The 22332-nt window shown below is 44.8% G+C and overlaps 1 protein-coding gene across 1 annotated transcript in view; it reads left to right on the top strand.

Annotated features, from left to right (window-relative positions):
* The window catches only part of SLC25A36 (solute carrier family 25 member 36), a 54488-nt gene extending 42271 nt beyond the window's left edge, over positions 1 to 12217 (top strand). Inside the window, exon 7 of the mRNA XM_040636746.1 lies at positions 10516 to 12217. Coding sequence (XP_040492680.1) covers positions 10516 to 10568 — 53 coding nt within the window. The 3' untranslated portion in view covers positions 10569 to 12217. The remainder of the gene's footprint in view (positions 1 to 10515) is intronic.
* The last annotated feature ends 10115 nt before the right edge of the window (positions 12218 to 22332 follow it).

Raw genomic sequence — 22332 nt, 5'->3', positions numbered from 1 at the left:
GCCCAGTTCCAAGGAAAAGTTCCAGTGTGTTCTCCATGTGGGCTACCACCACCACCTCTGAGGTCAGCGGAGGATTCCTGCACGGAAGAGGGAGTCCTGCTGTGTCACATCTTCTATGCTGGAGTTTAATGTTGGTGAACGAACACCCAGGCATGAATACAAGACAGCAGTGGACCAAGCTCGGGGACGTACTTGAATCTGGGGGCTCCTGGGGCCTTGTTTTGGAAGGAACGTGAAATACAGTTACAAAGAAGAATGCAAAAACAGTGCTCAGTTGTCAAAAAAACAAAAACAAAACAAAACAAAAAGCCAAAGACTATAGGTACTGAAATCAAGGACTCAATGGGTACATAAAAAATAGACTAGATGTAACTGAAGTGATTTAAACTTGAACATCTATTTAAATTATCTAGAGGACAGGAAAGGTAAAGAGAAGGACTATGAAAGATCAATTAGGAAATAACGGAGGATGGAATGAGAATGTCTAATATATTTCATTATATTTAGTAAATGAGCAGAGCAGAGAAGAGCAATATTTTAAAAGGTAATCGGAAAATTCCCAGAGTTGATAAACAGGAATCCATAGCTCCACAAATGACAATGTATCCTAATCTGGACTAAGACATGCCTATAAACGTAGTGATACGAAGAACATTAAAGCAAAGTGAAGATGTTGATTTCTCCTACCTGCAATGGGTTAGGTTTTAGGGCCAGTGCTCCTAGTGAGTGCAATTAAAATGCTAGGTAAAGTATTCTAAAACTCTTAACATCCAAGAGTGAACATAACGAGGAATGAGCAAGCCGAAATCCAAGACATGGTAAGAGCCTAGACAGTTAAGAGAACACTCCAAGCCACTTAGGACCTAGAAGCAAGTGAGGCAGAAGTAGATGACCAGGTTCCATTTAAGTTGAGGAGTCTAATAGGCCCTTCCCATTAAGTTGGGGCCCCAGTAGTAAATTTGGATTCTTTCTTCCATCTCCCTGGGAGTAGACAAAGTTTCCTTGGTGCTGAGCAGAACACGGAAGTATAACACAGAAGGCCAACCCTGAGACCCAGTACTGACCCCTGAGCAGAATTAAAGGCCAACTTTGCATTGCTAGATTGGGGAAGGGGGCCTCGAGATCATGAATTAAAGTCGTTCCAAACACATAGGGTCCTAAGCGCATGGTAGAAGCGAAGACCATTCTCTTCTGGAAAAAGCAGTCCTCATCTTCGGTCATGGTGCGAACACCAATAATTTCAAGGACTGTGAGCAGCACACAGCTGATAATAAACACACAAGGAAGCCGGCCACTGGTGACAACCCTTAAGAGCAAAAGCAGCCCACTCCCAAAAAGAAAAGAGATTCTGGAGTTACCAAATATAAATCAAAATGCAAATGAGTACAGTTTTAAAAATGTAAGACATGCTTGAAAATAGAGTAGGACACTAAAAAATGAGCAGATTTGAAAACCAAATATAACGTCTAGAAGTGAAAACTAAAGTTTAGAGCACAGTTGGACAAAGCTGGGAAACGTGGGTTCACTGCAAGTTGGAGCGTCATGCTGCCAGGAGGACCAAGAAGACACAGAATGAGGCGGCGAGATGCAGACAGGACGCCCCAGAGGCCCAGTGCTGGGTGACTGCTGTCCCAGAGAGGCAGAAAGAGTGGCTCAAAGGGTCATCTCAAGGGATGCAAGCTGAGGATTTTCTAAAACTCATGAAGAATTGACTCCTTGGATTGAAAATCCCAAACAGAATACGTTAAAAGGCACTCCTATCTACACACAGTATCATAAAACTAGATAACCAAAGGCAGAGAAGATTTTGGGATAAAAACATCCAGATTTTACCTCTGACAGGACCTTTAAAGCAATGGCAGCCAGTCTGACAACTAGCTTAACATGCAGAACAGAAGAGAGGGGAACCATTCCTTCCGACGTGCTGCCAAACTGGACTTTTACACCCAGTAAAAATCCTTCAGGCACAAGAAGGGAATGCAGAAATTTCAGAAAAATTGAAACAGGGAGTGTGGTTTCAGCAGGTCATCAAAGGAGATCCTCAAAGGCGTACTTCAGGCAGAAGGAATTTGTGGTATCACGTGGAAGCCTAAGATGCAAAAAAAATGCTAACCAAAAAAGCAGTCATTTTTAGGCAGGCAAATGGAAAAGGTGGTGAACCATATAAAAGAGTAATAATAATAATGGGATTTTAAAAAACAACATGACAACAATATAGCACATTATGATTATATGAAAGGAGGGAAGGAGATAAATGGAGTTAGGAAGTGTTATATAAACTTTATATTATCCAAGTGGAAGATGAAGATTTTGATTCATTTTATTTTTTTAAGATTATTTATTTGAGATAGAGAGCACGAGCAGGGGGAGCAGCAGAGGGAGAGGGAGAAACAGGTTCCCCACTGAGCAGGGAGCCCGATGCGGGGCTCCATCCCAGGACCCCGGGATTATGACCTGAACCAAACACACGCTTAACCGACTGAGCCACCCAGGAGTCCTGATTCGTTTTAAGTATGTGTTGTAAAATGGAGGAGAACCAATGAAAGAACAGAAGTAGTACCACTTCCATCCTAGTAGAGGGGAAAACATGATTCTTCTCAAAAATCAGTTAAAAAGGAGTGCCAGAAAGGAGAGACAAACAGCATGAAATTCAATTTTTTTTAAGTAAACTGTACACCCAAAGTGGGGCTTAAACTCCTGATGCCAAGATCAAGAGTGACATCCTGAGTCAGCCAGGCACCCCAGAAATAAGATGGTTTTAAATCCAAATATCTCAGTCGTTGCATTATTGGAAATGGCACAAATGCTTCGCTTTAAAGATTGTCAGACTGGATTTAAGAACAACAAACGGCTATTTTGTGAGAGACGTGGCTAAACCCTAAGGACATGTTAAGGTTGGAAGTAAAAGGATAAGACTTGAAAATACCACCCAAAAAACAGGAGTCACTGTATTACTACCAGAGAAAACAGACTTTAAGGCAGGAAAGCATTCCCAGAATTCAGAACGTTTGGTCACCACGTGGTCATAAAAGATTTGTTTCACCAAGGATACAATGATTTAAAATTTTCATATGCCTGATGAAGTTTCCTCGTTATGTAGAGCCAGACCTGAAAGAACCACAAGAAGAAACAGGCAAATCCACAACAATAGGGGGAGTCTTCCGCAAACTTCTCGGAAATTAATAGAAGAATATAGTAAGCATATAGACTTCAAGGGTGTGATTGACAACCTTGACCCAATGGAAATGCACAGAACTGCACTTAACATCTTCAGACTACGCATTGCTATGTATAGAAATTGACTCCAGCAATCTTATCAGATTTCAAGTATAGAAATCATACAGAGGATGTTCTGTGACCACAATGCAATTAAACTGGAAATCAGCAAAGAGGTCATTGAAGAACTTCGTAAGTTTGGAAATTCAGACACATGTTTCCAAATAACCCACAGGTCTGCTCACCACATGGACAAAATATTTTGAGCTGAATGATAATAAAAATTCTAAATGTCAAAACTGATGAATGCAGCTTAAGCAGTCCTCAGAGAAAATTTAAATTTTTAAGTCCATGTAGTAGAAAGGAAAAAAGGCTAAAAATTAATGAGGTAAGCATTTGTATTAGTTCGGGTTGGCTAGGGCACCGTAGAGACTCAGATGCATAATGGCTCAACCTAATAGACATTTTATGGCTTGCTCATTTAACGATCTGAGAGGAACAGGTTGGCTCTGCCCTAACAGTTCTCCAGGGACTCAGCTGACTGAGGCTCTGCTCTTCTCAACATTTGCCTTCCAAGGTGGACAGGGGCTGTGGTTCTCAGACTTCAGCCTGTATCCAAATCACATGGAGGGCTTGTTTTGTGTCTCTGGTGTTGTTTAAAGTAAAAGATAGGGGTGCTTGGGTGGCTTTCAATTGGTTAAGCGTCTGCCTTTGGCTCAGGTCATGATCTCAGGGTTCTGGGATTGAGCCCCACATCGGGCTCCCTGCTCAGCAGGGAATCTGTTTCTCTCTCTGCCCCCCTCCCTACTCATGCTCTCTCTCTCTCTTTCTCGACCAAATAAATCAATACAATCTTTTAAAAAATAAAGTAAAAGATGAATGTGCCCTATCTAAGATAAACTGTAAGTAGATGGGCAAAATTCCGCCATTCGGGGAAATAATTCAGAGGATAGAACTACTAGATGTTTCCCCCATACCATTACCAAAGTATTTTCTTTCCCCCCCAGCTTTGAGATATAATTGTCATATAATATTGTGTAAGTTTCAGGTGTACAACGTGGTGATCTGATACACTTACGTGTCGTGAAGTGATTACCACAAGAAGGTTAACACCTCCATCCCCTCACGGAATTTTCACGTGCGTGTGGTTAGAGCTCTCAGGATCTCTCTCAGCAACTCTCAAATAGGCAATATAGCGCTGTTAACCGTCGTCACCAGGCTGTACTTTAGATCCCCAGAACTTGCTCATCTCATAACTGGAAGTCCGTACCCTTTGGCTAACAGGTCTCTGTTGCCTCCACCTCCCTGCACCCTGCTCCAAGTCCCTGGTAGCTACCCCCCTATCCTCCTTTTCCGTGAGTTCAGCTCTTTTAGATCTAGTGAGATCATGCAGTTTTTGTCTTTCTCTGTCTGATTTATTTCAATCAGCACTGAAGGCAAGATTTCTTTCTTCTCTATGGCTGAACAATCTTCCATTGTGTATATGTCCCAAAGTTCTCATCTGGTGTTTTTATGACTTGGCTATTGAGGGTAATGCTGCCGGGAACATCAGGGTGCAGCTATCTCATTGAGACAATGATCTCATTTCTTGTCGTGGATACCCAGAAGCAGGATTGCTGGATCCTATGGTAGTTCTATTTTTAATATTTTGAGGAACCACCATACTGTTTCCCATAGTGGCTGCACCAATTTACATTCCTACCAACACACAAGGGTTCCCTTTTCTCCGTATCCTTGCCAACACTTGTTATCCTTCGATGGTAGCCATTCTAACAGGTGTGAGGTGATCTCTCCTTGTGGTCTTGATTTGCATTTCCCTGGTAGTTAGTGATGCTGAGCATTTTTTTGTGTCTCTGGTGTTGTCTGTCCCCTACTTGTATGCCTTCTTTGGAAAAATGTCTGCTCAGTTCATTTGCCCATTTTAATCAGATTATTTTCTTGTTGTTTTAGGGTTGTATGAGTTCCTTACATATTTTGGATATTAACCCCTTACCAGCTATGTGGTTTGCAAATATTTTCTCCTGTTCCACGGGTTGCTTTTCCATTTTGTTGTTTCTTTTGCTGTGCAGAAGCTTTTTAGTTTGATATAGTCCCACCTATTAATTTTTGCTTTTCTTTTTTTTTTTTTTTTAAAGATTCCATTTATTTATTCGACAGAGATAGAGACAGCCAGCGAGAGAGGGAACACAAGCAGGGGGAGTGGGAGAGGAAGAAGCAGGCTCATAGCGGAGGAGCCTGATGTGGGGCTCGATCCCATAACGCCGGGATCACGCCCTGAGCTGAAGGCAGACGCTTAACTGCTGTGCCACCCAAGCGCCCCTAATTTTTGCTTTTGGTGTCATATCCAAAAAGTTATTGCCGAGATCAGCGTCAACGGGCTTTTTCCCTGTTTTCGTCTAGGAATTTTACAGTTTCAGGTCTTGCATTTAAGTTTTTAATCCATTTTTTAAAAAGGTTTTATTTATTCATTTGACAGAGAAAGAGCACAAGCAAGGGGAGGGGCAGGCAGAGGGAGAGGGAGAAGCAGGCTCCCTGCAGGGAGCCCGATCCCAGCACCCCGGGATCATGACTTGAGCCGAAGGCAGATACCCAACAGAGCCACCCAGGCGCCTCTGAGGCAGAGTTATCCTACAAGGACTATGCTATTGAAAGGATAATAAGAAAATATAAAAAACGTTATGCCAATAAATGCAACAACTTAGACATGAATCCATTCCTTGAAACGAGAATTGGTGTGATGCATCTCTCTGTCCATTACAGTATATGCGCTCAGAGCCATTTCTTCCCCCGTGTTCTGAAAGCAGCTCCAGAAAGCCAGGGCTGCTCTTCCTGGGGACAACTTAATGGGAAGATTAGAGAGGGGAATTCCAGCCCCAAGCTCTGCAGCTGGTCTTGGAGCTGCAACGAATACTCATTGTTCTATCCATTCTAGGTTTTCCTCACTTTCAAGTCACACTTATGTTGGTCTCAGTGGCTTACATGGTGGCATGACCCAGACTCTCATCTCTAAAGGGTCTGGGTCTGTGGTGACTGTGCTCTTTTCAGGAAAGGCTTGCTGCCCTTGTCCAGGTGCCATGAAAATTGGGTAAGGGAGAGCCAAGAGGCACCTGAGTAGATCTGGGTCCTCCTCATATTCCTCCCTGCCTTCATCATGCAACAGAAACCCTAACGCTCTCCTGATGATTAGGGTCAATATCCCTTGACAAAATTCCCACCCAAAATGGTGAGTCCTCTTTTTGCCTGGTGGTCCTGAGTCACAAAGATCCTGAAGTGCCCAAGTGGCAGATGCAGCTTATAGTTCAAAAGTAGTCTTGCTGTATGTGCTGACAGAAGTGTACCTCCCTTTGGGGACCAGGACCTCTAAATTTGCCAAGCCCAGAGTTGTGAGAGCATGAGACTCCCTGGCTGTGAGTGATGTTAAGTGGGATCGCCCCCTTTGGACCCATGAGGATGGCTGGTACCCAATCCCAAATATTACCTGTGAACTATAGCTTCGGTGGTGACGTCAGCAGGCCGTCACAATGCTCAATCAGGCCAGGAGCTCTTGGGTAGTGTGGTGCATGATACAACCGGTAAACCCCATGATCATGGACCCCCTCCCACACTCCTTCACTGGAAAGTGGGGCCCCTGGCCTGGCACGATGTGCCGGGTCATCAAACTTTGTAAGTTCTCAGATGGTGGTGCCGGTGAGGCTTACAGGCAGGAAAGGCAAACTCACACCTGAACTATGCATCTAGTCCTGTCAGAACAAGTTGCTGACTTTTCCCAAAAGCAAGCCACCAACTAGATTCGACTTCCCACTTGGTGGTTGTTTGGTCCACTCAAGGAATGCTGCCATGTTGGGCACTCAGCATTGGTCTGTTACTGGAAGGCTGGGCACATGGTGGCAGCAGAAGCTAGATTAGCCTTGATAAGGGGGGGGCATTCTCGGGGGCATCGACCAGAGAACCCTAGACACATGTGTCAAGGTCTCATTCTTTCCCAGTCACACCCTACCTGGGGATGGCAGACCTGCCTTGGTTGGGACTCCAATCTTCTTGGGAGCTGGACTGCTCTGATGGTGAAGTCCCGGGCCTGGGCCTCAGCTCTCTGCTGTCCCCCTGCAGAGACAAGTCCTTCTTTGTGCGCTGCCAAGGAAGCCCTCTGGCTTTCAGTTACATGTTAATCACCCTCAGCCTTTTATTGTCTCTTCCAGAGCTGCAGTAGAGCTTAGCAAGAGCCACCCAATTCCATTTCCTTGTGGTTATAGTTCCTCCATGTTTGTCAAATGCATGCTATATTACCCCACAGAGTGCGTTCACTTCCAGTTTCTACGGTGGAACAGAAACCTTGTACCAGGCGTCTGTCTCCATGTAGACCACGTCTTAGTCCCTTTACCTTTCACTTCATCCTGCCTGGAATGCAGTCATCATGCTTGAGGGCAACCAACTTGTGAGAAGCTAGTTGCAAGCCTCCGGTATCTGACTAACCTAAAACCAGACAAGGGAATCTAAGTCCCAGGTGGCATTGTGGAGCCAATAACCACACCGGACAACCCACCATGGCTCTTATCATTACATGAGAAACATAAAACCTGCTTTATTAAAGCTACTAGATTTTGCACTTTTGTTACAAAGGTAATTCTTAACTGTATGGTTATGAAAATGTTGTGCTAACAAATTTGCAAATTAAATGAAATGAACAAATTTATAATAAAAACCATTTAAAAAACATTTTTTTCATAGCACACAAAAATCCTAAAATGTTTTAATTATCGAATCTTATCAATCACTTAAGGAAGAGATCATTTCAAGTTTACATATATTTTTCCAGAGAAAACAAGTGTTCATTCTCTAATTCATTGTTTTGAGTTACTATACCTTGATTGCGAAAGAGCACAGTAAGGAAAATGGCAGGCCAATCTCACTCATGGGTTTCACAAACTCAAACTGCATTCACCGATACTATTGTTTTAAAAAAGATAGTAGATTATGACCCAGTTGGATTAATCCCAACAACATAAGGTTAGTTTACCATTAAATAATTTATTAATGTAATTTTACATTTACAATTTTACATCACAGATTAGTGAAGAAAAACCATATGATCATCACAGATATGGAAAAGCAATCTGTGAAATTTAACATTCATTCATGATAAAACTCTTCATAAGCTAGGAAGAGAAGAAGCAAGTTTTCCTCTTTGTTTTAAGTAATCTCCACCCCCAATGTGGGGCTCTAACTCCCAACATGGAGATCAAGAGTCACGTACTCCACTCCATGGGCTGAGCCAGCCAGGTGCCCCAGAAGAAGAGTTTTTTAACCTCATAAAAAATATCTTCAATAAACCTATAGCGAATATCCCATTTCTAAGTGAAATATTACAGCTTTTTAAAAAAAAATAAAAAACAAGTCAAGGAAGCCCGTTATTACCACTTTTATATAACATCGTATTTCAGATCCTGGTCAAGAAAGCCTGTTATTACCACTTTTATATAACTTCGTATTTCAAATCCTAGAAATGATTTTAAAAAAAGAAAATGTTGACTGTCTACATGCAAAACTCGAAACAATCTATAGGTAAATTATAGAGATAATGTATGTTTTATAACATTGCTGGATATATAGCAATAATTGTGTTTAATGTAGCAATAAGAAATACAAATTTAAATAATACCTTTATGATAGCAATAGTGAAAAACAACATGCTGAACCTAGAGCTCAGGAAATATGGAGAAAATGATAAAACTCTTTTGGAAAACCATTAAAGTCCCAAATATTTGGAGAGATACAACATGTCATGTGCCGGAAAACTTAGTTACAGAATAATGGCAATTGCTTCCAATAGACCCGTAGATTCTATGCAGTTTTAATCTCAGCAGCATTTTTCTTAGAATTTAATTAAAATAATTGCAAAATGTACATGGTAAAACAAAGGACCAGAATAACCTTGACACTTCTAAAGAAGGATACAGTGACATTATTATCAATTAGTGTAATTAAGACATGTTCTTGGTACAGGAATATACAGTTAGAACAATGGAACACAAGACAGAGCCCAGACACACACACACCCCTCACGGAAACTTGATCCTGTCAGAGATAGCCTTGCAGGTCAGTGGGAACTGGATGGACCACTGAATATGGTACTCGTTCAAGGTTATCCACTTGAAAAATTATGAAACTGGATATTTTTATCCAATCAGTGAATACCTTATACCATACTAAAGAATTCTTTTCAAATGGAGTAGACTTAGATGTGAGTTTTTTTAAAGCATTAAGAAGAAAATGCAGGAGAATTTTTTTTTGCAATCTAGTGGGAGTAAAATGGTTTTTTTTTTTTTTTTAAGATTTTATTTATTTATTTGACAGAGATAGCCAGTGAGAGAGGGAACACAAGCAGGGGGAGTGGGAGAGGAAGAAGCAGGCTCATAGCGGAGGAGCCTGATGTGGGGCTCGATCCCATAACGCCGGGATCACGCCCTGAGCCGAAGGCAGACGCCTAACCGCTGTGCCACCCATTCGCCCCCTTTTTTTTTTTTAATTTTTTTTTTTTAGTAAAATGTTTTCTTGAGCAAGACACTAGAAGTGTACGTTATACAGGAAATGATTGATAAATTAGACTATATTAAACTTTTAAATTTTGGGATGCTAGGGTGGCTCATTCGGTTAATTGTCTGCCTTTGAAAGCTCAGGTCATGATCCCAGCGTTCTAGGATCAAGTCCCACGTTGTGCTCCTTGCTCAGTGGGGAACATGCTTCTCCCTCTGCCTGCTGCTCCCCTTGCTTGTGCTCCCTCTCTCTCTGTCACATAGATAAATAAAATCTTTTAAAAATATATAAATAAATAAACTTTTAAATTTCTTTTCCTCAAAATACTTCAATAGGAATGAAAAGATCATCCAAAAACTAGAAGAATAAATTTGCAACACACATAACTGAAAAGGTATAGTATCAGAATATCTAAACAACTCCTGTGACTCCATCAGTTAAAGATTAACCCAATAAAAACCTGGACAAAAGTCAGGTGAATAAGCAATTCACAGGAGAATAAAACCTCACATGCAATATGTACGTGAAAAAATGTTCATCTTAGCAAAAATTAGGAACCTGCAAATTAAAATAACAAGATGTCATTTTACAAACCATGAAAAAGGCAAAAACAAGTAAATCGGATAATCTCAAGTGGATGTAAAACAAAGGAATTCTTGTGCACTCCAGCTGGGGACATAACGTGGTATCATCACTTTGGGGGAAAATTGCACGATATTATATCATCGAAGATGCTTACACCATATAAGCTGGAATGTCCATTCCTAGGTGTATATCCCAGAGAATCCCTGGCTCATGTGTTCCAAGAGTCGTGCATATGAATGTTCCTTGGAGCCTGGTTACAATAACAAAACACCGAAAACATTCTAAGTGTCGGAGGACAGGAGAACGGAGAACACATCAGTGAAAATGAACGAACCACGTGATCAACAGGACTCCATCTCAGGAACTTAATTTTGAATCAGAAAAGCAAATCACAGAAGCATATGTACAGTTCGATTCTGTGTATATAAAGTTCAAAAACCTGCAAAGACAACAAAATTTGTGTAGGCAACCATTATATGTGTTAAAATAAAAAAACTGTTTTTAAAGCAGTGTAATGACAAAAATTCTGGGTAGTGGTGACCTCCAGCAGGAGAAAGGGGGTAGGGTGGGATGGGGAAAAGGGACACGGGAGGCTTTAAAGGAACCAACGCTTCTTCAAGCAGGTGGTGGGTCCAATGATTTGCAAAAGTTTTCTGATCTATCAGTGCGACACACATTACCGCCACATTTACCGACTGAAAGTAACAAATATTTATCATCTCAGTTCCTGCGCGTCTGAGTCCTTCGTCTCAGGGACTCTCCGAGGCTGCAAGGTGTCAGCCGGGGCTGCAGTCCACTCAACGCCCCGCGGGGAAGCGTCCGCTTCCGGGCTCACGCACAGGATTGCGGGCAAGATCCAGTTTCTCACGGTGGTTGGACAGAGGGCCTCAGATCCTTGCTAGCCCCTGGCCAAAGTGCACCCCTGGTTCCGTGACGCGTGGGCCTGTGCGCGGGCAGCTCGCAGCGTGGCCGCTGGCTTCCCAGAGTGAGAGGAAGGAGGAGAGGTGAGCGAGAAGGAAGCCAGCCCTTACAAACCGGTCTCGGAAGCGACAGCCCGTTATCTTCACCGGGCTCGCCTCGCTGCTGTTTGTGCACCTGCGACGCCGGCACGAGGCGGCCGCACCCGAGGGGCTTGGACAAGCCCGCGAGCCTCGGGGGCGGGACTCACCGACAGCCCTTTGAAGAGCTGCTGACGACAGACATCGGGTGTGTGTTTGTTCTCTAGTCGATATTCTGTCCTAAAAAGCCCTCTGGGGCCTCCTCAGGACCGGCGGGACCAACATCCTCTCCTTCCTGTGCTCATTCCTGCCGAGAAGCCCCCTTCACGGCCGGCTTCGTGTCCCTCCGGCCTCCACTGTGCCTCCCCCAGAATGACCGACTCGGGTTTCTCAAGCCCACCGTGCCCTCGGGGCTCCAGGCGCTCCCCACACTTCTCCCGTCCGGTGCCTTTCCTCAAGGGCTTCTCCTTTCCCAGCGCGGCCCACCTCCTGCCAGGACCCCTCGCCGTTCTGGCCTCCCCCCTGCCCCCAGGCCCAGCTTGGGCTCTGCTCACCTCGCGGCAGCTCTGGCGTTTGCCCCGTGCTCGCGGGGCCCTCAGCTCCCCGGCCGGCCCACCGGCCACCCTGGAGAAACAGTGCGACAGTGGGAAGGGACGCCGAGGCGTAAATAGACGCCGTCAGGAGCCTTGTGACTTTGAAGCCGCAGGAGTGGGGAGAGAACCGTCCGTTTTCAGAGCCTCTGTATTTCAGAGAAGGGACTGTGGATTTGTGTTTGCTTGAAATATCAGGCACTGTTGTAGGTGTTTTTTTACATTAAACTTTTTATTTCGAGATTTCAAACCCACCCAAAATTGCAAGAATATTGCAATTAAATTCCATAAACTCTTCGTTTATTGTTAACTTGTTAACATCTTAACACATTTCCTTTCTCCCTTTTTCAGTGTGTGTGTGTGTGTGTGTGTTAGGCAGAATAATGGCCCCAAAGATGTCCACACCCTAATAACTGGAACCTAGGAATATATACACAGCAAGGGGGCATTAAGGTTGGAAGATGAAATTACAATTGCAAATCAGCTGACTTTACAATTAAAGAGATTATCCTGAGTTATCCAGGTGGGCCCAATGTAATTACAACAGTTCCTATAAATGGGGAGAAGGAAGGCCGAAGAGTCAGAACCAAAAAGATAGCATGGGGATTAAAGCGTGGACCAGCCATCCAGGGCTTTGAAGAAGGAAGGGCGGTGCCCGGATGAGCCAAGCAGTGTGGGCAACTTCCAGAAGCTGGAAAAGACCAGAAAACACATTCTCTCCTAGATCTTCCAGAAAGTAATTCAGCTCTGCAGACACTTTCATTTTAGCCCCATGAGACCCATTTCAGACTTCCACTTCCCGAACCGTGGGATAATAAAGTTGTGTTATTTACAGCCACTAAGTTTGCGGTAATTTGTTACAGCAGCAATAAGAAACTGATGTGCATGTCACATACATATTCTCATTCCATTTTTTTAAAGTTTAGTGGGTTTTTTTTTTTTCAGTTAAAAGTAAGCTTCAGAGATCAAGGACATTCTCATACAAGGGAGTACAATGATCAAATTTGGGAAAAGTAATATTTTACACAATACTATTTTCTAATGGACACACGCACGCTCAAATATCGCTAGTTGCCCCCGTAGTGCCCTTTATAGCAAAAAGCTCCAATTCAAGAGTCACACATTACATGTTGTTGTCACATCTCTTCAGACTCCTTCACTCTGAAGCAGTTCTCAGCTTTTCACTCAAGACACCAATATTTTTCAAAGCACAGGCCAATTCTTTTGTCGGATGACTCATAGTTTGAGTTGGTCTTAATCTATTCTTACGATTACATTGAGTTTATGCACTTTGGGAAGGAAGGAGGTGCACGTTTAAAGATCTGATCATTCTATTCCTGAAACAACTAGAAAATGATTACCAATGCAATCCAATTTTTAATTTACATGAAAAATAGCTTAGGAAAAAATCCACTCCAATGTTCCTCTCAATCCAAACGTTTTCCTAATTGGAAGACTTTAGGAATAGACTCAGCTTAAGATTTGCAAGGAAATAAGGCGTTTTACCCCTTCGAAAGCCCTAGGGGGCGCCCGGCAGCTGCTGTGGGGGCTTGCAACCGGTCTGTCTCCCCGGTCGTCAGCGGACTCTTCCCTTCGGAGCCCAGACGCTGGCGCCCAGAACCCTTAGAACTTGGAAACAGTATCCACCCACAGAGGAGTACCCCCGAAAGTTCGTTACATTAATAATTTAGGAAAATCTGGGAGATGCCTAAGGACCTGATATATTACACACATTAAAACACGGAGAGAAATAAAGAATGGTTTTATTGTCTTCTGTGATGATAGAAGGCAAATTAAATGTAATTTGAATAAATATATTCACCATTAGATACTCGTCCTCTAAAATACTATTTGGTACTGGTGTATTATGTGCAAACGTGGGCTGCATATTAATAACTTTATGGTTTAATGAGATAATTTAACCAGAATGAGATTATGAAGTTGAGAACAGCAGCTGGGTGCTCCCAGATTCTCTGCCCCATAGGGGACTAGTCTGAAAAATATGACATTGTATCTTTAAAACAGTCTGACTCTGATTCTAATTGCAGTTGTGATAAATGCCCTCTTTTATCGCCCTCTAGCCCCTCTCCCTTTTGGGGATGGGATTTCATGTTGCCTTTAGTGGGCATTAGAGTAAATACTTTGCTATGCCATACAGGAAATCAAGGATTTAAAGTAATATTGTGTTTATTGGTGCAATTTCCTCTTTGTTCCCAGAGGGTTTCACTTTAAAGCAGATGGGCCGCAGGGGAGACTGCATGACCGCCCCAGGCCGTTCCAGCCCCACCCTCGGTCTCCATCACGGAGTCTGTGTTCTCAGTCTGCGGAAGCACAGAAACGCTCATCAGTTTTCTTGTTTATTCGTTTATTCATATTCAGCAAATGTTTACTGAGTCACAGAGAAATCCTGGCAGAGCTTGCTGGAATTTAGAACTTCCTTCAACAGTTCTTCATTGTTTATAGTGAAAGACCAATATAATTGTACTCAGTTCTATTCGTGGGAGAGACAGAACTGGGAGAGAGCTGCTTTGCAGAGGACTTTGTAGGTAGAATTTGCATTTACAGTTGCACCCCAGACGTTCCGATTTGGGGATTGAGACAGATTCCAAGGGCAGAAAGTCCACCTCATTGTGCCACATGATTATGCCCGGTGGGGCAGTGAACACCCTGTCTGTGAGAGGTGGTGGAGGGGGGCAAATTTGTTCAAACAGGTGATAATCGAGGGGTCTGTCATAGAATCACCATGATTTCCTGGTTCACACAGATCTGGGTTCAATTCCTGAGTCTGGCACCTGCTCTGGGAAGTTGAGCAAATCATCTTCTCTGATTTTTCCCGTCTATAAAGTGAGAATTATGATACCTACCCCAACATGGCTGCTTTGAGCATTACACTTGGTAAACACTTGTGAAAGACCTGCTGCACAAAAGGCCAGGCGTGTGCAGTACCCATTGGGCCCTCCTTCCACCCAGTCAGAGGAGAGCAGTCAACTGCACTTCCATTTAAACCCTTGCTCTGTCTGACCTATGCTTCGAGAAACTTCTGCCAGCCTAAATCTTCACTGTTTCTAGAAAAAAAAAAAAGAGCAAAAACTTATGTTGCAAAGGGAAGAATTGGATAAAGGAAGCATTTTTCTTTATTTCAAAATGAAAAAAACAATATGAAAACAATGAGAGGGAATATGTCAGTACATTGAGTGTTCACCCAGTGCCTACTGACAGAGGAGAAATCACAATACAAACTCACTAGGCCCAAAGTTCTGTGAAGCCAAGCTGGTGTTGGAAGAGAAAAGAAGTTGGTCAATTTTTTTGTAGAAGAAATATGAATTTTTGTGTATTTCATGTTGATACTTCTCATGTCATTGTTTTTGGGAACTGCTATAATAAGTTTCTTCTTGCAACCGAATATCAGCCAAGGGCTGGGTGACTCTAAAGAGAATTCCTGCTCATCCATGTTGCCTTTTAGGCTGAATGGTCGTTAGTGGACATCTGCCACAAAGGCATTTTTTCTCTATTCTTACGATGTAAGCAGAGCATCATTAGATTATAATTTCATGTCATCCAAGGATGAATTAACCAATCCAAGTTCAAGGGGCAAGTGTCTTACAAGAAAAATGTGCAGTGTTGGCTGGGTGTTTGTTTGTAAAACAGAAAGAATTGTGTCGCTAATTCTATTCCCTTACTCTTAGATCTCTTAGCAATTTGGAACTTCAGTCGTTGAGGGACTCAAGGCATAGCTCTTTCAGCACCAGTAGTCTCCCTCTGTCTTCTGCTTATTCATCTGGCAAATGGGGACAATGACACCCGCCCTCCAGAGTCGCCCCCGGGATCTAGAAGGAGCATGAAGTAGAAGGCACTACTCTCATTGTGGTGACTTTCCTCCCGTTCTGGAGCTGTGGGTTGACTGTTGTTACGTATCCCAGAGCTGCGTTCTGCCGGCAGTTTCCAACCAGGACAGTCCCACTCACTAGGGGGCGCTGAGGAGGTCTGAGCCGTGCTCAGGGCTCAGGTTGACTGGAGAGGAGGAATGGCGGACGTGGCTGGAGGTGCGTTGTCCCCTGCAACGTGTGGGACAGCCCCACACAACAGAGCTGTGCTACACTCCACACGAATTCTCAGTGTCCTACCAGACATTGATGGAGATGAAAGAGCTCATCATAAGTAGCTCACCCAAGAACTCCTGTTTTATATATAAAGTACTTTTGTGTGGTTTTAATATTGTGTTCTCTGGAAATGCATCTAACTCGGTAAATCAGGGTAGGATTATGCTTTGTTTCATTATTATTGAAACTTTACCTGGAGATGTTTGCCATTTCAGAAGTCACAACACCAGTGACAATTCCATTCCTGTATTTGAGTCACTAATAGAACACTCCGGCCAGCCCGCACTGGGAGCGGCCACACACACGCTTTTCTGCATAGATATCAGCATCTGACTGCTGCTGTAAATGCCCCAAGCATTTATATATCAAAATACATATTTTTACAAATTTATTTTTATTTCTTCCTTATATTAGAACATTATAGTATTTGGATAATTGCATGTGATTTTTATTTCAAAATCATAAAGGGGATCTTGCAAAATATTTGTCATGGAAAGGGAAAGTTGTATCAGGAAGGCTGGGAGCCTCCGATCTGGAGCATTACCGAAGATCCAGGATTGCGCCCGGCTTCTGCTTTTGACGTTGTTGTTTGTATCTATAGGCGTGAGGCTCAACTGCCCCGAAAAGAATACCCAAGTAAATGGCTTCAGCAAGACAGAATTCTGTGTCTATCCCTTAAATGAATTCCAAAGATAGGTGTCAAAGAAAAAATTACTTTCCACACTCTAGTTAAAGATGGTAAAGAAGACTTTGTTCAAGGGAGGGGAGACGACTACTGCAGTGGGATTGGTTGTAGGGGAGGGAGACCAGGCCAACTCTGAATGCAAGGAGGAGAAGTGGGACTTTAGGGTTTTTATTTTTATTATTTTTTAAAGATTTTATTTATTTATTTGAGACAGAGAGAGAGCACAAGTGGGGAGAAGGATCAGAGGGAAAGGGAAAAACAGACTGCTCGCTGAGCAAGAAGCCTGATGTGGGGGCTCAGTCCCAGGACCCTGGGATCGACCTGAGCCGAAGGCAGATGCTTAACTGACTGAGCCACCCAGGCGCCCCACAAGTAGGACTTTACAGCCAAGCAACGAGGTGGGGGTCAGTGGATGGAAAATTGCTAAGAGCGCACATCGGGGGTAAGGAGGATTCTGCTTACACTGGCCTAACAGGATTCTGACTGAAGGCAGGCCAGGGTGACCAGACATCCCCTGAGGGGTGGTGGGGACCAGGAAGCTGATCAGATACCGAGGGATCAGATATTGAGGATGGGGGTGGTTTGGGTTCTGCTAAACGGACTTAGCAGGATTCTTGTTGAAATTGGACCATGCGGAGATGGACGTGAGGGCTCAAAAGTCCTGGCTGGAAAGAGAGCACAGGGGTTAGTGATTAGTGTCAGAGCCAGGGCAGAACTGTGGTCACAGGCAGTCAGGCGGGCATGGCAATTTCTCAGTTCTCAGGGACCCAGTCTCCTTCTGTCTTTCTGTTCCCTTATCCTTGGTGCCAGGCTTCCATTTTCAGACCTGTTCTATGATCTAAGAGGACACTGGAGCTCCAGTCATCTTGGCCACAGTGTAGGCAGGGAGCTAGGAATGAGACAAGGGCAATGGGGTACCCCGAAGCTGCCTGTCCCCTGACAAGGAGCACAGAGGGCCCATCAGACAACTCCTTCCATCTCACGGGCTACCCCTCGTTGTGGCCTGGGAGGCAGGGAAATGTGGTCGTCCAGCTGTATGCATCGTTCTCCAGAATAAAATCAGAATTCTGATCGCAAGAAAAGGAGAATGGACATTGGGTGGCGTTTAGCCATTTCGTTTGCTGCTGCTGCTGCTGCTGCTAGTGATTTCGACCGTAAAGTACCTCCCTCCCCGGGCTGAGGCAGCTGCACATCCACTTACTTCTTGTGTGGTGACCTCAGCTGAGTGACTTAACCTCTATGAGCCTCATTTTCCTCACCTGTACAATGGGGGTACACATGGTACTTAGCTCCTCGGGTAACTGTGAGGCTTCAATTGTTTGCGAAGGCCTTACCCAAAGCCCCAGGACCAACCAGCTCTCCTCGCCTCCCACACATGCCCAGTCACACACGGAGCAGTAGCACCGGGGGCGGGGGGCTCCATGAGAAAGCTGGCGCACGCCTCACTTCAGACATCAGCTTGGTCAGCAGAGGACCCAGGTCTCAGGAAAACACTCGCCTCACACCTGCCAGCTCTTGGCCGGTTGCTCAGCGGGAAGGATGCGAAGGCAGCTGGGCTGGGTTTTTCTGGGCTTTTCTCCATGGTCCTTTCCGGCAGGGCCAGCCAGAGGCCAAAATCTTGAACACAGCGAGGTTGCTTTGCAGCACCACCTGTCTCCTCCCCTGGCTGCTCCAGGAAAGATCTGACCAGTGATGACAGGAACTGCTTGTCTGCCTCACTTCCACAGGGAGGGCTTTTCAAATGATGTGTTCTTTGAAGCACCATTTACCACCAAAGGAACCAAGGCTCCTTGGAGAAATGACAGACTCCAGGGCTGCGGCTCTGGATATGGACAAGATAAGCTTGGGACGTTTTGTGCCGGAGAGCGAGGAAGCTATCAGGGCTACCAGGTCCTGTGGAAAGGAAATGGCGTCCAGTTTGAAAGGACTCAAACTGAGTCACGCTGAGCATCCAACAGGATAATGGTTGCAATTCCCTGACGTATCATATACCGTCGATCCCCTGTAAATGAGACTCGTCAAAAACTTATTGTGGGTTTTTATGTGTTTGTTCGGTAGGGAATAAATCATTATTCTGTAAACAGTTAAGTAAGAAGGAGAGAAACAACCACTTGTCCCCCTGTCTTTACTGGATGGACTATAGTTCAGAGTGATCAAATAGTTGATGGAGAAAAGTTTATCTTTATAGAAGGATCTTGGCTAATAAAAGCAAGAAACACGATTGAATTAGAAAACTGCCATTTTCCAACCCAGATTGGGATTATGGATCTAAGCCACAGTCATCAATGCTACGAAAACTATAAAGTGGGTAAATCGGGACGATACCTGAATCCCCAGATCAATTTTAACATCACCCCATGTACAGTACCCACATGTGATGTGTCTCCAGGCATGGCACTGTAGAAAATACACAGCACGTCTCTGAAGTATTCTTGTCCCCCCAAATTGACCCTGAATCAAGCCACGCCTCTAGATCTTCCAGCTACTTGACAAAAAACACAACGGCTGGAGGAACGTATTAAGCAACACTGTGAGGGGTGCCTGGGGGGTTCAGTCAGTGAAGCGTCTGACTTTGGCTCAGGTCCTGGGATCCACCTGGTGCTTTCCCACATCAGGCTTGGTGCTCAGCAGGGAGTCTGCTTGAGATTTTCTTTCTCCCTCTTCCCCTCCCCCTCCTTGCTCTCTCCCATCCTCTCTCTCTCAAATAAATAATAAAATGTTCAAAAAAAAAAAAAAAGAGGCGCCTGGGTGGCTCAGTCAGTTAAGCATCTGCTTAGGTCATAATCTCAGGGTCCTGGGATCGAGGCCCGAGTCAGGCTCCCTGCTCAGTGGGGAGTCTGCTTCTCCGTCTCCCTCTGCCCCTCACCTCTGTTAATGCTCTCTCTCTCTCTCAAATAAATAAAATTTTAAAAGAAAGAGAGAAAGAAGAAAGAAAGAAAGAAAGAAAGAAAGAAAGAAAGAAAGAAAAGAAGAAAGAAAGAAAAGAAGAAAGAAAGAAAGAAAGAAAAAAGAAACACTGTGAGGATATAATCCACCAAAACCAGAATGTTGGAAATTTACAGGATAAATGACTCTGTTTCTCCAGAAATGATGTGGGGTAAAGAATGAAAGAGCATATTATTGTAGATTAAAATAAAATTAAAAGACATTAAGAGACATAAGCCATATGCAAAAGGAACATAACTGGATTGTGATTTGGACAAACCAACTATAAAAAGACATTTGAACACAGCTGAGGAAACGGAAACATGGATTGGGTATTAGATGATTCTACGAAATTACTATAATTTTTGTGTGTGTGATAATGGTATTGTGGTAATGTTTTTAAGACTCCTTACCTGAGGGTAAAATGATAAGATGTCTAGAATTTAATTTAGAATGATGGGGGATGGGGGGGAGGTGAGTGGATAAAGCTAGGATAGAGGAAAAAGGACGGTCAGACCTCAGTCACATGCCCTACTCACTGCAAGGGAGGCTGGGAAGTATGTCTTCCCAAGGGCCCGTCCTCCACCCCCTGTGGCTGTCCAGTGACAGATGACAATGGGTTATGACTGAGGAGTATAATTAGCCCCACCATCTGTACTTGAGGTTAAAAAGAAGAGAGGGGGAGCTAAGGAGGTAAAGGGAAAAAAGCAGGAAAAGAAAACTAGTGGGCTTAGTCAAAATTAGTATTGCTTTGCTCACATCCCTGAAAGGCTTTAGGCGGTAACTCAGAGGACCCTGGGACTGGATCTCACAGGGTGCTACTCCTACACTGTCCGGTTCAGTCTCGGGAAGGATGCCTGTAACCTCTTACTTCACAGGATGCCTGTAACCTCGCAAGGCCAACCACTCACTCATCATTTCTGCCATTCCAATGGAGAGAGGGCCCTGCTTGTCCACGAGGCCAACAGAGTCCCCCGGATTGAGTCTCCTTGGCTGACTTGGGTGTCCCGCACACCCCCAGCCAGTCATTGTGTCCTAGGGATCGAATCCGGCGAGGGGCCTGGCTAGATCACGTGCACGGGAGCCCAGCAGCCTCACCCGAATCGCAGTGGACCGCAAGTGGGCAAGGAGCAATAGGGTTGCTACTGCCAGAAGGGGGACACGATCCCTGTCCGAGAAGGCACACTGATATCCCTTCATCACTTCCCCATCTCCAGCCCCCATTCCTCACCTACAAAGCAAGCTGATGCCGCCCACCCGAGGAGTCAGTGAGGTCTGCAAAGTCCCGCCACGACACTCCTCGGTAACAGGGCAGCTGCAATTGTTCTCCCCACCCTGAGGGGTCTGTTTCTACTCCTTTCCGTGGAGACGGAGTGACAGGCACCCCTTGAGTCAGCATGGGTGTGCCGTATGACAGCCACCTCCTGTCCCCATCCATCCTTCTGGGTGGTACTAGGGAGCCCTCGAATTTTGCCTGGAATTGGCAAAACCCCTGGGAGGAACAGCACATGGCGATGGGCTGGGCCACCTTTAGACGTTTGCGAGATCTGTTGAATGGAGCCCTCCGTTGTTCAGATAGGTTGTGCTTCGGGCACAACTGTGTGTGGTCCGAAACTCTTTCCTTTTAAAAAACAATTGTTTTAAACATCTGAAAACACACACTCATTGTGATACGAATGTCTCTAAGTCAAGCCATTTGGCAGCTTGGTTCGTTTGTCCCCATGGGGAATTCTGATGTTTCCTGGGTTTTGAGAACACAGGTTAAGGAATTTTTAGTGTTTTGTCTTTGTGATCTTGGATAATAGCCCTGTGGAGGCGGCCAAGAGAGCAATATCTACCATATAGAAAGAATCGATGAAGAAGATCAAAAAGACTGGCTTTGGAAGCAGACAGCTTGGTTTAACTCCTAGTGTGTGACCTCAGACAAGCATGTCTTAGACCCAGTTTCCTCATCTGTAAAACAGGTGTTAGAATTTGGCTGTGAAATTGCCATGGGGAAACTGCTTCGTTCCCAGCTCACACAGGCAAGTGCAAAAGGCACCCCCCACCCCCTCCTCCGTGCCGTGTCACGGCAGTTTGAGGTCCGGGCCCTGGGTGGAGACCAGTCTGGTGACTTTGCATCCTTTGTGTGACCCCCCCTTCGCCATCTGTCTGGCCAGGGGTGCCGCCTGCCATCTGAGCCCAGCCTGCTCCCCTCCCCCTGGCCTCAGGGCTGCCCCGGGCCTCCCTCAGAACAATGCAGGGACGCCTTCTGGGGCCCAGGTCAGGCCCCTGCTTTGTGTCGCCTGGCGGCCTCTTTCCCTCCCAGCCCAGCCCAGCCCAGATGGGCCTGTGGCCAGGCCCCTGTGGAGGATGTTGAAGGGGGGCTGTAGGGACAGGACTGTGGGGGACAGAGGACAGGATGGCCCCAGGGAGTCCCTCGCCATTCATGCAGGCCTTGGCACTGTTTCCTCAACAGGGAGAGTTCTGAGTTCGTGTGTGGACTGACCAGGCCCAGAGGCACAAGTGCATCTGGATTTATGAGAACTTTATGCAAAGTTAATTCTGTCTTCTGTGAACATTTCTTCTTCCTTCTTTTTGGACATCAGTCCGTGTAATACACTTAGATGGTGTTCATTAATCAGGTTCTCTGTCTCATAGAATTTTCTTTTTTTTTTTTTTTAAATTTTATTTATTCATTCGACAGAGATAGAGACAGCCAG

The sequence above is a fragment of the Ursus maritimus genome, unplaced genomic scaffold, assembly GCF_017311325.1.
Source record: "Ursus maritimus isolate PB19 unplaced genomic scaffold, ASM1731132v1 scaffold_20, whole genome shotgun sequence".
Taxonomy (NCBI): Eukaryota; Metazoa; Chordata; class Mammalia; order Carnivora; family Ursidae; genus Ursus; species Ursus maritimus.
The sequence above is the reverse complement of the archived record's forward strand: the minus strand, read 5'-3'. Positions and strand labels throughout refer to the sequence as shown.